General features: G+C 49.3%; 3 protein-coding genes across 3 annotated transcripts; 1 reads left to right on the top strand and 2 right to left on the bottom strand.

Annotated features, from left to right (window-relative positions):
• Positions 1 to 445: 445 nt before the first annotated feature.
• VTN00DRAFT_7426 (uncharacterized protein) lies at positions 446 to 5,156 on the bottom strand (the record flags this gene model as incomplete). Its single annotated transcript, XM_069434172.1, has 2 exons — positions 446 to 2,385; positions 2,444 to 5,156. The coding sequence occupies 2 exons, from the start codon at positions 5,154 to 5,156 to the stop codon at positions 446 to 448; spliced, it is 4,653 nt and encodes a 1,550-aa protein (XP_069287480.1).
• Positions 5,157 to 11,043: 5,887 nt separating this feature from the next.
• On the top strand, positions 11,044 to 11,364 carry VTN00DRAFT_7425 (uncharacterized protein; the record flags this gene model as incomplete). The annotated part of the gene is made up of 1 exon (XM_069434171.1): positions 11,044 to 11,364. One exon carries the CDS (start codon positions 11,044 to 11,046, stop codon positions 11,362 to 11,364), a length of 321 nt encoding a protein of 106 aa, XP_069287479.1.
• Positions 11,365 to 12,762: 1,398 nt separating this feature from the next.
• VTN00DRAFT_7424 (uncharacterized protein) lies at positions 12,763 to 15,436 on the bottom strand (the record flags this gene model as incomplete). The annotated part of the gene is made up of 8 exons (XM_069434170.1): positions 12,763 to 13,036; positions 13,149 to 13,296; positions 13,362 to 13,479; positions 13,545 to 13,616; positions 13,676 to 13,764; positions 13,821 to 14,886; positions 14,962 to 15,263; positions 15,337 to 15,436. 8 exons carry the CDS (start codon positions 15,434 to 15,436, stop codon positions 12,763 to 12,765), a joined length of 2,169 nt encoding a protein of 722 aa, XP_069287478.1.
• Between the last annotated feature and the right edge of the window lie 2,274 nt (positions 15,437 to 17,710).

The following is a 17,710-nucleotide window of genomic DNA, read 5'->3' as shown; positions in this document are numbered from 1 at the left end:
ACCATGATATCCGTCAGATGTTTTCATCAGGTTGGAAGAAAAGGCATCAAAGGAGAAAGTAACAAACTTGAAGCCTGGGGTCGTCGGAACGCGAACCGGCAGTATATCAGACACAGGTGAATGAAATTCGAGAATGGCTTTTCAGGAATGGGACCACGCAAGTAAAGGGGGAGACGCCGTGATGCGCTGAAACCATGTACATACAAAAAAGGTCTGAGTATAGAACAGTGCACAGTGATGCTAAGGGATTTGTTGAAAACGCTCGACATTCCCCAACACAGAAAATATGTACGGAGCGGGTATTGTAGCGATCCGAAAAGCATTTCGCTACCGCTGTGGTAACTTGTGTCCACCAGTGTGGACTCTCCGGGATTATTAATGGGATCGATATGCGGCGTAGTCGAAAAAGTAGGGTCGTGATCATAGAGAGCATTATCCCCCGCCACTAGACGGAGACACTTGCAGCACGCTCTTTTTCGACCGGAGGATCTTCAGCAGATTGGTCGTTATTATTATTGTTGTTGTTGTTGTTGTCATTGTCATCTCGTGAGGCATAGATTTTCTCCTTCTGGTTCTGTGCCCCTTGCAAGGCATCGATGTATGTGCGGAATTTGACGATTTCCCGCAGAAGGTACGACGATTTGCGCTCCCAGTTCGCCATTGCCTTCGCCGCGTTAGGGTGCCGCGGAGAGAAGGCAAGGACCATGGCCGGTCTGAGATCATTGTGCTTCTGCAACTCAGTCTCCACGCTTTTAACGTAGTTTCTGAGTGCCTGGAGCTGTTCAGCCTCCGGAAGGTTTGAGGCCACCATGCTTTGCTGAGGTGGAGTCCAGTCGCTGATCACCACCCTGTCCGCCGGGAGTTGGGGTCTCACTGCACCTCCCTGGTCTATTGAACTCCTAATGGAGCTTTGAATACTGGGCCGCGCCGCCCCGGCTGACGAAGGCGGAGATCTGGACTCAGTATGAACCAAAGCATTGTTGATGACTGCATCGCTCCAGCCGTATTCAATGTTGCTGACACCCCCTATGAGCGGCTCCTTGGACAGTCTTGCACTCCAATAGTTTGCCGTTGAGACCCATTCCTTCACGACCTCTGCGGTACCCGCCTGGAATAGGTGTACGGCACCCGTTGGTAGGCTGAGAGCGAACACATGCGGCCTGGACTTGGAGTACCCAGGCGGTGGGAGAGTACTGGCGATGGTCTGCCGAAGTAGAAACTTCCATATCTCTTCCGCATTCTCCGTCCAGTTACCTCCTCCAACCACGATACCGCCGTTCTGACGCTGCTTTTTCTGCCGCCCTGACTTGGACGAGTTGAAGGAGAAGAGGCGCATCCAGCCCTGTTGGATGACAGCAAAGCACTCGCTCCAATTGCGATCTTTCGCTCTCTTATCGACAGCGTCGAGGTGGTGCTTATGCTTCAAACTGCCTTCCTTGGCCCAAGGTGGCCCAGCAAGTTCCAGCATCTCATCGTCAAGGAGAGGCGCGTTCCGAGCCGGCTCCTCCCCGCTCATTATGGACGCAGAATCCTCACGAATGATGGCCTGACTTAAGGCGTTGGCAAAGCCAATAGATTGCTGGTAATCACCCCGTCCATATTCCGAACCGAAGGAATCTACAGACATCGAGGTCAGCGTCTTCCCCAACGAGTGTTTGCTCCACGTGCTTGACGCGGAGGGGCTCCAAATAGGAGACCCTTCGTCCAGACTGGTACGGCTGGACGCTATAGCCACATTAGAACCAGGATAAAGTCTGGCCCGCGAACGCGGCTTGGATGAGTAGCGGGCAGTCGCATAGCGAGAGTCAGCAGAGCGGCCTCGCGGATAGACGTCAGAACCGCTCTTACTGAGCGTGCTGGGGGTCCTGCGAAGCCCATAACCCAGATGTTGGTTGGACGGGTGGTTGGATTCTTCACTTTCGCCCGCAGCATCGTACAGCGGGAGTCTTTCCTTCTGGATCGAATTGTAGAAATTTTTGAGCACTGTTTCAACTTGCGCTTCCCATGCCCTCATCGTTCCATGGAAAGGTGTGTTGACCAGTGGTCCAGAATCGCCATCGGAATCGGTAACGGCTCTGCCCAAATGAGGTCGCTCTGGCGGTTTGAGTGACATCCTGTTGGAGTGACCCGGTTCCGCCGAGCCATGTCCAGAGTCGCCCATGGCAAACGTTCGAGAGAGAGCTGTATCAGAAATATTGACCGGGAACTTAGATTTGCTAGTCCGGACAGTCTCAAAAGCGTCCGGGGCTGCATCAGCGGCTACTCTGTGGATCGTAGGCATTGTATTCCGGACAAATTGATTCTTCGTCATCTTCTGCTCGATGTCTGCAAGATGAAGATCGGTGTTCAACAGAAGGAGAGAGTAACAGATCGTATGGACGACATCTAGCAACGGTTAGAAGGAGAGGAGAAAAGAAAACTGAGTTTATGCGGATTTGCTTACCCGTAGCTTTGAAACCATGGTTCGGATTGCATTCGCACCACCTTTTCGAGAAGGCATCCAGGACTCTGTCAACTTGCTGCGTCTCGCCCTTCAGTGCAATCCGGGTGCAGAGGCTTCGCATGGCCGCGAGGATGTTCATATTAGACCAGTCAAAGAACTCCATATAGGCCTTCCGGACCTTAGCGCAATCAGGATTGCCAAGCCAGGCAGCAGCCGGTTCTTTGCCTACGAACAGGATTTCACGCTCAAAGATTTTGCGAGCCTGTTCCCTATCTTCCTCACTTGGTCCGTCATCAGCCTCATCATTGGCAGAGTCAATATTGGCCTCTGCAGTCTCGCTTGAATCCGTGTTCTGTTTCGATTTGAGTTCCTCATCAGGAATTATAGGAGTGGTAGATGCAGTGCGATAGTGTGACACATCCGAATTAGAAGCCTTGGGGGACTCAGGGACACCTTCAATTGGCAGGGATGTGGATGCCTTGCTGGACTCATCCAGGTGCTCTTCAGATGAGGCCAAATCAAGCCAGCCGTTTCCTTCCCGTTCCACTTTGCTCTTCAGAGGGAGCCTCTCCGTGGAAGATTCAGCAGGAGCCGAGCCCCTCCGAAGCTTGCTGTCCGCAACGGGCGGCGATGGAGAGGATTTCTCCTTCTCATGTGATGGCAGGCGTAAAGAACCAGATGAAAGACCTGTCCTAGAGTGGCTCTTATTTGTCCCGTGTGGGAGATCGCTGTTGATGAATAACTCCTGAGCTTCATCCAACGACATCTTTTGCATGTGGCCAGGAGCCTCTGGACTGGTCTTCGGTCGTCGAGACTTGTCGATGGACAAACGAGCGGTAGAAAGTTTATTGCTCGATTTGCTGCTAGGATCCTCGTTCCCACTGCTATCCGCGAGGAATGAGTCCTCATGATCCTTTGAGCCTGCATTAAGATTAAGATTGTACTTCGGTCTTAGCACATCATTTATGGCCAGGCCACTTTCCCTCCTCTGTTGTTGAGGTGAGCCAACCGAGGACTCTTCAGCAGGCGAAGTGGGGAGATCCTGCGCTCGTTCACCACTTCGTATATTGTCGTTTGCCTCGTCAGCGGTAAAGCTTCGATATTCCTTAGAGTCAGGAGGGAAGAGTGGTGACATGGCGCTCCCAAGGTAGGGCTTCATAACACTCCTTAGACTGGTCACTGGGCTCGGTTCCGGCCTGAACTGGTCCAAGGGCCTCAAGCCGCCCGACTGTTGAGGGAGCATAATGGGAGGGGGGACATGATCGGCAACTGACTTCTTCCGCCGACGGAAGAAGGAAGGCTTCTTGTTCACGACAGGCAGGCTGTCGCGGGTTGGAGTACCGCTCCCTGCAGGGCTTTGTTTCGGTGCCTGCTTCCATGGCTTCGGGGTTGCAATAGCCGTATTGTGTTCATCCACCCGCGTGTACGGCGATTCGCCCATGGTTTGGTAATCAGTATGTGCTGGCGACGAGTTCTTTGAAGACCCAAACACACGCCGGAAAAAGCCAGGACGCTCCTTAGTAGTAGGTGGTGAGTCCATCGTGGGTAAGAGTGGCTTGTTGAATGATATGGTTGGGCTGGGTGCAGACGGGTCAGAGGCGTACGATGGCATGGGTGGTGGAAGATTGCGACCACTTTCCCGTAAATTCTTGGAGTCATTGTCGTTACCCCTGACACTTGCAGTTCCCAAGGTCTCCGGACGACCTTTCTTAGTCTGTGTACTTTTGGCAGATTTATTGCTGTTTTTACGAGACAAGGCTGGAGTCGTCGGTGGTGGAAAATTCTGCACTCCTGGGTAGTCACTGTCGGAATGCTTTCGCGGTCCTGCGGGCACGGTTGGCATGGGGGCTGCATCTATGTCGTCGGGCAACATGCCCTGAGCAGCCATTGGGTCCGAGAAAGGGAAAAAGGAAGCTCTGGAACCGTAGTCGAAGCTGGCTGACCTCCTCTCAACTCCTGTACCAGCTCGACTGCCCGCAATCATCTGCCCAAAGTCGTCGCTGGAGGAGGTACTGCTTTTGCTACCTCTTCGTCCAAAGAATGAGCGGGCCCCGTGAGACGTCCCAGGGCCTGAAGCCGGCTGAGAATCATAGATCCTGTTCCGAGTACCTAGTCCATCATTGCCGCCAGCACTATTGATCCGGTGCAAGGGCTGGAAGTTGGAACTGCTGTTACTCCGGTGTCCTCTGGTTGACCGACCGGAGTAGTGACCCGGATTCTCCTCGGGCTGGAAGTCGGCATCAGATGATAGAGACGATGAGAATGTATGGCCTCGGCTCCGACCCTGCGTGGAGTACCGAAAACCGTTATTGTATGAATCGGAATCCGATGTAGAGCCAAAGAGGCGAGAGTCGTCGAGGAACGATGAACGGGCCGCGGCGAATTGGTCCAGGGACAGGAGCATGTTATCCACGACCGAAGTCCGCGTGATATGCTTCGGGGAGAGGGAAAGATCATGAGGATCAGGTTCGCTTCCGGAATCGTTACCCTTGGTATTGTCCGTCGGGGTTATGTCGTCGAGGAAGGTCTCCCGCGTGGGGGGCTGCAGGGTAAGTTCCGCATTTGAGGATTTGCGCTGGCCACCCTGGGAGGGAGGGGTTCGAGGAGGAGAATCGTTCGTGTAAGAATCATGCTGCTGCTGTTGGGATATCTTTGGGTTGGTCGATTGTGTATTTCGGTTCTTGGACGACCGCTGGGAGCTCTCGAAGACCATGGCGTCGACGAAAGGCGGAGATTAGGTATTGTGGAAACCTCGAATATGACGCAGGAATCTAGGAAACACTGCCATTCAAACTCAAATCCACTGCATATGTGTTTTTTCCCCGAGAGAGGACGGACTGTGACCAGCACAATCGCCGGCAAGTCCGGTAGGAGCTCGTTGAGGGATGCTGAAGGTGCTCGAGCTAGGATTGGACAAACACTGAGGGCGTAAAGATCGCACGGGTCATCGCATGGCCGGATGGATTTTAAAGTCGTAGACAGAAGTCGACGAGCGTTGTGAATATCGACGACAAGGCTGTGTAGGGCCAATTGACCCGTGGTGAGCGAGAAGCAGGACGTGGAGAGCAGACGGAGACGTTGAGCACGGAGGCTGCAGCCGGCAACTTTTGAAACCGGGACGTCGTTCTGGGGCTTCCGGGCTTCTTGGGGCGTTCTAAGATGACACGACGAGGCCGAAATAGCAGACCAGAGACGCCACTAAGCGTGCTTAGACTTGATGGAGCGTCGAGGACAAGACGATCGGGGCGCAAGGGGAACGCATCCACGTTGCTGTTCAGGGGCTCCCAGAAGCCAAGACGGTCCGACCGCCCGCCTGTCAGCGCTCCGACCGCCCGCCCTCGCCCGACTGCTCACATCTTCCATCCTCCCTCTCCATCCCAGCCAGCCGGTTGTGTTCGAAGATCTTACGCCTAGTCATACTATAGCCTGCTGCTGGGATTGCCATCCAGGAGAGTGGACTTGTCAACGACATGCGCGTGGATCGGACGATCATCGCGTGAGAGACGGCGCATGGACCACCTCGCAACCCACCAGCCATGGACTTTGTCTCTTTTCTCTAGGAAGGAATGGGAATTTCTCCTTTTCTGCATCCTGCGTGAGTGTACATGTGCGGAGAACAGAGCATGGTTATCGTCTTCGTTGACAGTATGCAGTCAGGTTTATCTCGATGATCCCGATACACGCCCTCTACGGTCCTACCATACAAAGAGCGAGCGTGGCGCGCGGGGTTTGCCCCCCGGTGGAGACAGAAGTTCCACAGGAACCTGGAGTGTACCAGGTTGCAGCGATCACCGTCTCCTAAATACAACTAACTCTCCGTCTAGCACAACATTGATATCACCAAGAACGTCTCTCACGCTGTCAGATGATACTCGAGCTATCAATGACACGGCGATCCCTAAGTGCGCTTTTTTAATTTAAAATTTCAGAATACTACTAGTCTGCAGGGCTTTCGGGTACTTTGTCCGCGCTCCTTGCGTTCTTGAGCTGGGCTATTGGATGGTGCGCTCTCTTGATATGTGCTCGCCAGTTTTGACTACCCCTCAACGCACGATGCAGGAGTTTGGAAGCCTACCCTCCATCCAGCACACCTGCTCTTGACATGTCGTCTCATTGCGTAGTATCTCAGTTTGCGGCCTAACGTGAGGCTGAGCCGCTGAAAGACTAATAGCTTGAGAGGCTGAGGTCGCTAGTGGAACGAGATGCCTTTCCCCTCCAAATCTTTATGGTTTAAGATGAATTAGAGAAAAGTAGCGCCTAGTGGGCCTACCCCGCTGCGTAGAGTTTCCAGTGCTACTCCGATTGATATTTCTAAGCCTGTCCTAATCGGAACAGACCGACATCGAATGGCTCAACAAGGGGTCTTGCCAGCAGGTAGCTGTCTGGAAACAGGATACCAGAACATGATTAACAAATAAGGTCCCTCTCTTCCCATTACGTAGGTGACTAACTAACGCATCATGGCTGAATTGAGCATGTAGTTCTACTCAAGTTGTTGGCTTGGTTCGTTCGGATCCCGACGATACTTCATCTCTCCAGCGGCTCAGCCCCGACAAGGGCCTGGCCTGTGCACCAAGTATCCCAACTCATTGCATATGGATTCCATCCCGAGATACCTATCCGAGCAGAGTTGCATCCGAGTTTTGAGTGCATGAAAGTTAATTATTAACCCGAACCGAAGCCTGAATGGCAATAATAATATGGGTCTTCGAAAAGGCACACAAAGTCGATGTCACGCTCTCAACCAATCAACCGGCCAAGACTCAAGTCTTGCAAGAAAGAGTCCCTCAGCTGTCAGCAAGCTGAACTAACCTGTTTGATAAATGAGATTACTGCATCGATGAAGTTGAGTTTGCTAATCAGGGACTTTCACCTCTATTTATGGCGTCTTTTCAGCATCCATGCGGTCCTTATTGTTTGCCAAAATACTGTGTACTACGCCGTAAGCCTGTAGCTGTATGTATGTAGGCACTGTATGTACAGTACGAAGTAACACAAGGGTTGCAAGACTCGGAGATTTCGAATTCCATGCAGTACTACCAAATGAGTATTCTAATTTAACCTAGACATCGCATACTCTTGGCGAGAAGGTGCTTATATCAATACCATCCCGACCATCAGCGTGTAGTAGAATTCGCATTAGGACGGTCTAGCTCTAGCTGTGGCGTTTTGACGCCTTGATTAGGTTACGTTATATATGCGTCTATTGGCAGATTATGTACGGAGGGATTCTTCCATAAATCATAAGTCCTTACGCTACCTGGCAACTCTTGCTGTATGGAATTCCATCCAGCGTTTCTTCTGCTAATTATTATGAATCCTAAGATATACACACGTACAGCACGCGCGAACATTGTTTGATGGTTTAAATAGACAGCTTCATCATACACCTGTATAGTATGTACGTAAATCAATAACTAAACCGCTATGTTATCGACGACCCTTAAGATCATAGGAGTGTCAGATTTAAGCCGGAGTATAAAAACAGGATGCTATATTAACGGTGCATGGATATTGATAGATTGTAATTTCCTATGAGTTCGGGATAATAATAACGATGATAATTATTATAGCATCAACCCCGATAGGCACCCCGAACCACCACACCGGAACTGAAACCTCCTGGGTTTTAGGTACCGATCTATTGCCTTGGGACTGGATCCATGTGGATATGGGTCTGCCCATGTAAGCGTAAAGGGCTCTGGGTAGGTGAACCAAAGTTTGTTGTAATTCCTAGTAGTCTGGAGTAACGCGGCCATTTTCCTTCTATACTTAACGGTTTATCTCCGTCTCTGCTCTATAATGACCCGAAAAGAAAGGATTTGAATAAGTGGCATTTACTGTGAATATTTCCAAGTTATTTTGGACTATACTTGATTGCATACAGTGTGCACTTACAGTCTAAGCTGCAACCAGGAACGACCTAAACACAGATACGAGTATGGAGTTGTATACGAACAAGAAAAGCGACAAAAGCGAAGAAACTAAGCCCCGTAGGTTCTTTCTATTGAAAATGCGTTGCCCTCTTGCCTGCTTGGTGATGGCTGTGAGCTGCTGCTGCTTTTGTTACGAAAATACTCGCTTAAGGAACCTACAGGAGTCTGCACGCCCCAGGATTCTACTTTACACCCTGCCCCTCATCCTCCTTTGACGTCGACGCGGTCCTTTCACTTTGGCATGCTTGTACTTATCATCAACTTTAGACATGATATCTACCTCTCAAGTGCCAACTTGGATCCCCTGGAGATGGTATTCCGCCGTTGGATCGCATCTTCTCATCTTCGTCAAATCCAATAAGGCCATCAATGATCAGCATTGATGCCTTCATTGCCAGCACTAAAGATACCACAGCCTTGCATTTCGCGTCTTTTGCTTTTCAGCCTTGCCTTCCCACCATCTAACACATCACACTGCCAACATCTTGACAGCATTTCTCAAAAACATCCTTCTTGAAGATACATCAATCGATCTACATTGATTAGGCCTCCAGCTCTTGATGACATTCTTCCCAAGCGGTAAAGATTGCACTTCAACACCAGCCCGCATCTAAAAGCTCCCCCGAATTGTCCGTGACACTAAAATTTCTCGAAATGTCTGCCGCCCGAAAAAAAACCTCTCACATGACGACTATACTGTCGGATGGATCTGCGCTCTGCCACTGGATATGGCTGCTGCGAAGGCCATGCTTGACAAGACCCACCCTGGATTATCGCAGCCACCACACGATCACAACACCTATACTGTTGGAGAAATTTGTGGCCATAATGTGGTTATTGCATGTTTGCCATCTGGTGTCTATGGTACCATATCAGCTGCTACAGTAGCCACATATATGCTATCTTCATTCCCTGCAATTCGGTTTGGGTTGGTGGTAGGGATTGGGGGTGGTGTACCTACCAAAGCCGATATCCGACTGGGAGATGTTGTGGTCAGCCAGCCAAGCGGCGCCTTTGGGGGCGTAGTGCAATATGACTACGGCAAGACAATTAATGATGGCCAATTTCAGCGAACTGGAGCGCTCAATAAGCCTCCTCAAGTACTCTTAACGGCATCTGCGAAATTACAATCAAACCATTTGATGGAACCAACTTGGATCCCAGAATTCCTTTCTGAGACGATGACAAAATTCCCAAAAATCATCATCTCACGCATCAGGGCCGAACAACTGGATCAACGCTTCGAAGCAGACTATGACCACATAGAACTAGAGGATACATGTCAACACTGTGACAAAAGCAGACTGATAGCTCGACCAAGCCGGCTAACTGATGATACAAAATTCACTATGGTCTGGTCGCATCTGGGAATCAGGTAATGAAGCATGGAAAGACAAGAGACCAACTAGCACAAAAGCTTGGCATTATTGTTCTGAGATGGAAGCAGCGGGGCTAATGGATATTTTCCCCTGTTTTGTCATTCGAGGAATCTGACTATTCTGATTCGCATAAGAATAAGCAGTGGCAAGAATATGCAGCCGCGACAGCTGCAGCTTATGCTAAAGAGATTCTGTCTGTTACTTCAGTGACCCAGACAAAGAAGACACTGTCAGCCCGCGATGCTCTGTTGCAGAGTGGTGAGTTTCCATAACCAGACATTGTACATAGCACATGAATGTAGATGGATTATTCTAAGTTAACAATTGCATCGTGAATATTAGCAATGAAATCCGACGTGCCCGCCGTTGCTGTCCATGACTTTATTGGGCGTGAAACTGAGCTGGATTTTGTCAAGACTCTCGGGATTTGAAGAGACTGATGAGCCTAAGGATGATAAAGAGGTTGAACGAAAGGCAAAGGAATTCGTTGATTTGCTTGCGACAGAAGACTCCAAATGGTTACTAATATTTGACAACATTGACAACTACACCACATGAGACAGTGCGGATGCAGGGGCATATGATATCAGGAAATCTTTTCCATCAGCGGATCACGGCTCTATCATTATCACCACTCGGCTTTCACGGCTTGCTGAGTTTGGGAGATCTCACCCCGTCCAAAAGCTGGGCAAAGATGATGCAATCCAACTCCTTAGAAATAGTGCGAGGACGGAAATGGGATCATCAAGAGAAAGTACTGTAGTAGATGTAGGTGAGATGATTCTCCTAGTCCTTTTTTATTGTGAACTGGTGCTCACGCACTTAGTAGGTATTGACAATCTCGCCCATCGACTGGATGGGCTTCCGCTAGCAATTGCCATGGCGGGATTCTTTATCCGCCATACTGGCATGAGTTTCGAAAAGTATCTGTGGCACTATGAGCAATCATGGTGCGATATTCAGTCAACATCAATGCCACAACGTCACTACTCCAATGGAGACACGGTTACTACATGGATGATCTCTTTCAACGAGATACGGAAGAGAAATGAATCAGCAGCAAAACCATTGCAGCTTCTTTCTTTCTTCGACAATAATGACATTTGGTACGAACTGTTGAAATGCGGCCTTAGAAGTCCAGACAATGACAACATTTGGTCCAAGCTCTTGGACCGTTCATCTCGGAATAGACTAGAGGAGGCAGAGGCAGTCCATCAACATGTACTTACTGTTAAGCAAAAGTCACCTGAAATGGACAACATTTCAACATTCATCACAATGCATAATGGGTGACATCTACAATCGCCAGGGGAAATTGAAGGAAGCAGAGACATTGTACCAACTTACAATAGCAGCAAAAGAGAAGGTGCTAGGATCTAATCATACGTTTACACTACGGAGTGTTGGCCATCTAGGGGATGTCTACATGAGCCAGGGCAAGCTAAAGACGGCCGAGGAGTGCTATCAGCGTGCACTCACCGGCTTAAAGAATACCATAGGTCCTGACTACTCCTATGCACTGGAGATTGTCATTGACTTGGGAAATCTCTATGAGACACAAGGAAGACTGAAGGAGGCTGAGGCCATGTATCCTGACTGGCTTTGAGAAGACCTTAGGTCCAGATCATATGAAGACTCTATTCACTTTTTATCATCTGTGAGATGTATACCAGAACCAAGGAAGGCTGAATGAGGCAGAGGAAATGTATCGATGCGTCTGGACAGGCTATGGGAAGGCACTGGGCCCAGATCATCAGCATACCCTGGGCACTGGCTGTGATCTGACAAATATCTACTGGGATCAAGAAAGACCGAATGAGGAAGATGAAATGTTTCAACATGCCCCAGATGATGAAAGTATTCTGGAAAATGTCCTTAATCTGGGATGTCTCTACCAGGAGCAAGGAAAGTTGAATGAGGCAGAGGCCATGTATCAACGCGCCTTAACTGGCTTTGAAGAGACCTTGGGTCCGGATCATGAAAATACCCTCAGGGCTGCTGATCTGTTACGCTCGTTGGCAAAGAAAGAACACGGTTGCCGATTCGTTACGCTCAGTAACAGAAGAGAAAAGGTTCGGAAGCGCGATATTTTGAAATCCCTTTTTTTACGAAGATAAATAGATCCAATGACCGGATCTTGTTTTCGTGGGTGACTTTCAGCGTGTGCTTCGTTTTCTTGGGAGTTTTCTGCATATTGATTCTGGACTAGTCTATATAACTTCGTTGTGTTCGTGCAAAGGATATGAATATACTCAATTCATGTGATTTCTGAGGTATATTATCGACAAGGAACGTTTCCTGCAACAATCAATTCGTTTCCTGTAATATCTGCCGAAATTCTGAACAAACTCCATGATTGGCGCAGTGGTCGGTATTTAGCGGAGGAAAGACGAGGTGAAAGATTGAAAGGGACACCGTGCGTGTATTTGTCAAAGTCTATAGATACTACTTGAATTTCCTAAAACTTTACGAAGAGAATGGAACCAATGCTTCCGAGTACGTTTCCATTTAGTGTATTGTACAAGGAAACTTCTGTGCATGGGTAATGGGACAGATATCCGTTGCGGAAACCGTGATCCCTAAACTGGAACCTGGGTAAAGTTGTGCATTTATCCTATATAAATAGTTGTCTTTCAGTCTAATATCAGCGTACCGTAGTCTGTATGGCAGGTGGAGTTACATGCGTATTGTATAAAGGATATCGGCTTTAATAGCCAGTTTTCTTTTCCTATCTAAAACAATTTGCTCAGTACATAATGTAGATATGTCTACAGATGGGGGAGTTTATATTCAATCACTCGAAATCGACACTGAACAAAAAAGAAATCGCCTGGGATGCTGATGCTAATACGGACTTTCTCCCCTTCCCCCCCTTCACCGTCTTGTTGAAAGAACGGTGATCCATCATCATGCTAAAATAAAAACCTCCTCTTCCTTTCTTCAATTCCATTCCCATGCCATTCTGCTACTTACGCTTTCTCTCTCCTATTTATATTCCAACATTCTAAAGCCACGTCTTGAAGATCCTGATATACACCATCTTCAAAAGCTGCACCTCGAGACAATACAGAGCCAGCTCCGCAGCCAGGAATCCGATGAACGAGTCCGCCGGCCGGACGAACCCGAGCGCATGTCTCAACGACGGGATATACGGCAAGACGAATCCGACGGCCATGATAGTGCAGGTCGAGGTGACGAGGACACGCGCCGCGCGGCTCTGGAGGACGGGGATCTTGGCCGTTCGGAGGAGGTGCACGATTATGGTTTGGGTGAGGAGGCTGGATTGGATTGGAAAACAAAGGTCAGGGTCAGCAGCCAGTCTCGGGAAGGAAGGGGAAAAGGAATGGAATATTACGGTGAATGGAGGGACATGGACTAGACTAGACTAACCCTTCAAGGAACCAGTGTGTGTGAAACAGGGATACGGCTACAGGACTGTTGGCCGTTCGGATGCCGTAATAGAACCAGCCCAGGCAGAAGGTGCACATGTCTATTGTCGAGCTGGTCGGGCCGAATACGACGATGAAACGCACGAGATCTGGTATGTTGGTCAGTTCTCTTACAGTGTATAATAATAATCCAGGGTAGCAGCTATTGTCTAACCGAAGGCGTTCCATCGTCTGGGGACTTTAAGGTAGTCCTCGTCGACTCGGTCCCAAGGCAGTGAAATCTGGCTAATATCGTAGAGCAGGTTTTGAATCAGAATCTGGAGACCGGTCATCTGTAGATGGGGTAACTCGTCAACTTTATTTCTCACCCATAGAGCCAAGAAGAACTTGCACTTACCGGCTCAAAGGGAAGCCAGGCACTTGCAATGAGGATACTGAACACATTTCCAAAGTTCGAAGAGGCGACCATCTAGAATGTGAATCAGCGTTTATCCATCATAGGAACCGATCCCGTCGGGTAGTACAGACCTTGATGTATTTGATGGTATTTCCATGGGTTACCCGGCCGGTAGAGACACAATCCACAATGATGTCCAAAGCTTTCTCAGTGAGGATCACTGAGGCCTGTCAGTACAAAGACATCTTCAATACAGATAACATGACAGTAGCTTACCGTCTGCGCAGTCCTTGGCAACGGTGACGGCCGAGTCGACGGAGATCCCAACATCCGCAGCCCTGAGAGCCACACAGTCATTGATGCCATCACCGAGCATTCCCACACAATTACTGGATCCCCTCAGTGTCTCAACCACCTGACTCTTCTGGTTCGGCGTCAACTTCGCGAACAGTTTGCAGGTCTTCACAACGTCGGCAAACTCTTCTGTTCCGTCGAGCCTTGCCAGTTCAGGACCGGTGATAGCTTGTCGGTCATCACTGTCGACATTCTGGATGATATTCAGAGTCTGACAGATCTTGAGCGCAGTCCCCAAGCTATCTCCCGTAAGGATTCTGACGTCCACTCCCAGATCCTGCAGCTGTCCAATAGAAATGGCGGCATCCTCCTTTGGCGGATCCAGGAACGTGAGAATGCCTTCGATTGTCATGTTCGACTCGAGCTCTTCCATCAGTTCGCTGTCGTCGAGATCTGGGAGTCTGAGTTCCTTTGTAGCAGTGAGGAGAACTCGATAGCCCTCAGAGTTGAGGCGAGAACATTGCTGAGATAGCGCCTGCCGTTGCTCTGTATCGAAGGTCGTGGTCTTTCCTCCAATATAGATGCGAGAGCAAAGGGCTGATACTTCTTCATAAGCGCCCTTGCACATCAGGACGACCTTACCTTCGGGGCTTCGGACAATGCAGCTTGAACGGCGCCTTTCGAAGGTGAAGGAAATCTCAGCAATCTTCTCGTAGGTAGCGATCGACAAGGAAGTCCCCGCGGCTATAATGGCAGCATCAACGCCGTTTTTCTTCCCGTCTTGGTTCACTGCATTGACGTAGGCGACCTCAAGGACACGCTGATCGGAATTGCCCTCGCAGTTCAGGTGGTGGGAAACGGTGATTTCATCTTTCGTGAAAGTACCGGTCTTCATAATCGGCTCCAAGACGGTCTTCTGGCGGCGGACTCTGACATCCATCCTCACAGAATTCTGAAGCTTGACCACTGCAACAGCGCTACGATACTCTTGCCAGAATCGCACCACACACGAGATGACAATCATAACGATCAGGATCACGAACGTAGACTACGTTATCGTATTATTAGCCAGTCTGCTTTTCAGGTTACGCATTGAGAATAGACAGAACATCAGTCAACCTACCCAATCCGACGGTGGAGTTGCCGCGCTAATAATGGCAAGTATGGCCAACAAGATATTGAAAGGATTGGGCAGCACGATAAATATCAGCTGCCACCACCTTGTTGGCTTCTTGGACGACAATACGTTTGGTCCAGTAACTGCCAATCGAGACGCAGCCTCGCTCTCGGTGAGGCCACTGATGTCGGAGTTCAGCTGGGCGAGGGCTGCGTCCGATGGGAGGCTAGCAAGCAGTCTGAGAGACGTTTCGGGGGATCCATCATGTCCAAGAAGCACGTTTCGCCAGTCACCCGGAGACTCGTTGGCTGCCCATTGTTTTGCACCACGGTTAGAATTTTGATAAGCATGATAGAAAGACCCAGTTGGAGAGACCCTTACCTGAGAAGCCCCATTCCAGATCAGGCACTTGGCTAGGATATCTTGACTTGCGGGGGACCAAAGACGAAAGGAGAGATGGAAGGAATGCCTGGCGAAACATGGCGAATTTGCATATCTATATGGACAAACATCAACGGAAAACGGAATTATCTAGCACTGTCGTATATGCAAGGAGGAAATCAGTCGGAATTTCGACGGCTAACCTGGAACTCCCATATCCGTGGATGTTCGATAGTTAACCTCTCGTGCCCGAGATGATCCCGCAATCAGCCGTTCGCACGGAATGCTTATACAGATGGCCTCCTAGGGAGGTCGAGTCTGTTGCAGCCGTTCATTCGCCGGCACACAAGTGCCAGCGGATCGAGCGTGAACCGTAGTGGTCGCCAGAGTTGACGATTACGAGACCTCAGCCTCGTAATCAGTGGTATCTAGAAAAAAAATATGTAGAAGGCGGTTGAAGCCGGAGAAGAGCGTGGATATGGTGTCTTGATGTAATAAATACGAGGTAATCCCAAGGGAAATGGGAAAGCAGGAAGGCCACAGTGCGATGCTACGTGCTTGTTTTTTTATAGTCCTGAGTGCCTGAAGTCGGTGTAGTACTAGCACGCTAAGGGTAAATTTTTTTAATTCCCTCATCTTGACGCTCGGATCTTCGACCAGGACCTCATAAAAAAAGCTTGTGCCGTTTAATATGCACTGGAAAGGGGCCTCATTGGCCTGATGGATCTCATGATCGAAGGCTTCGGCGCACGTTTTGACCAGCTGGCGCATGGACCCTTTCGTGGATCGCTCCGAAAGCTTGTGCAGCTTAATCCGTGTTATCCTTAGTTCTGGTTGGCTTTGCTTTCCCTGATCATGGCGCGATCGAGGTCTTCCCGGGGCATTTGACCTGCTACCGCGGTGGGGAGTATCTGCACGTTATGGTCCTTTTATATGGTTCCTGGGAAAAGGATACACCGCCATTGTCACCTATGATTTCCCTCCAAAGAGTGTTTATCGTCTTCCATAGCCGAGGAATTATTTTCCGGGACTAGTCTCTGCATTCCGTTTCACTGCTCATGTTCCGGCGTCTGGAATCTCCATTAAAGTGTCCAAAAACCCATGAAGGGCCAGCTTTTTAAGCCGCCGTGAGCGGTTTCTGTTTGTGTCCTGACCCTTTTTCTCTGTTAAAAAGAACGCGTCATCCCGTTTGATTGCGGGCCAAGGATACCTGTTGCGGTTTAATACCTCAGTAGTCCATTCTGGACCCTGGAACTGAGTGTGGCTGAGCAGCCTGAGATGTTGGAGTTTTAGGAGAGTAGTGGAGCAGCACAAATTTATTTACTCCGTCAACTAAATGCCTGGGAGGGTTAATGTAGTGACAAGGAATGCATGCCATGCATATTAGTAGAGAAATGAAGAATGGGCCTTTTTCTTTTGTTATTTCTATTCGGGGTTGAGATGGCTGGCGGCAACTTTATTATACCCTGCCTACAGTAGAAATCGGTCACCTGTGAAACTGTCCGGGGAAAGGAATTTCTGCCAAATCTGAAATTATAGGAACTGTTTTATATCTGAAGTTCGGAAACCTCCAGGATGGCGGCATTGAAATGATTGGCATCTATCCTGAAGGACACACCCCTCATAAATGCGCTGCCTGATCCGTCTCATGGAATCTCGATCGCAAATTACGGACCCGCGTAGTCTGAGAGAGTATCAGCATCCCGATGTTAAAATCCCATCAGGTACTTACTTATTATGTAGGTCGTATGAATATGAAACCGAGACCGTGAACCCTTTCTGTGTGTTTGGTTGATTCGCGTGGTGCCGAGAGATTGCCCAGTAAAGCGTGGGATGGCGAAGGCGGGAAGGTATGCCAAAAGTGGAAACTCCCCCGCATATATTAATGGATTGGGCTTATACACCGTGGATCTTTAAAGAGGCAGCTGCTAAGTTATGCCCACTATTCCAACTGCTTTATATTTTTTGGTCATTTTGATTCCAAGATCTTCACGGTGAAGTATATCAGTACGATAGATGCTGATCGCAAGATGTCCACGGACGATGATGGGGAAGCAGGTGCAACGGAGGAGTCGCACCCGAGATGGTTGCTGGACATGTAGGACACGGTATGTTATTTTCCCATTGTGTGTACTCTGACGATGCCAACCTCAAAGCAGGAAGAAAAAGTGCGATAGCAGAACTTTTTCCATGCGGGAACTGCACTCGGTTAGGCCTGGTATGTGAGTACCAGACCAGACTTGTATGGGAAGACGATGTCAGGCGAGATGGAATGAGGAGACGAGGACCTCCAGCATATAAAAGGAAACAGCTGAAGCTGTCGAGCACCGCGACAGGCATGACGGATTTGGGAGCGGATGATGTTGAGGAGACC

This window comes from Thermoascus crustaceus (genome assembly GCF_041956765.1).
Source record: "Thermoascus crustaceus strain CBS 181.67 unplaced genomic scaffold VTN00scaffold_4, whole genome shotgun sequence".
Classification (NCBI taxonomy): domain Eukaryota; kingdom Fungi; phylum Ascomycota; class Eurotiomycetes; order Eurotiales; family Thermoascaceae; genus Thermoascus; species Thermoascus crustaceus.
This window is presented reverse-complemented; position numbering and strand designations above follow the sequence as displayed.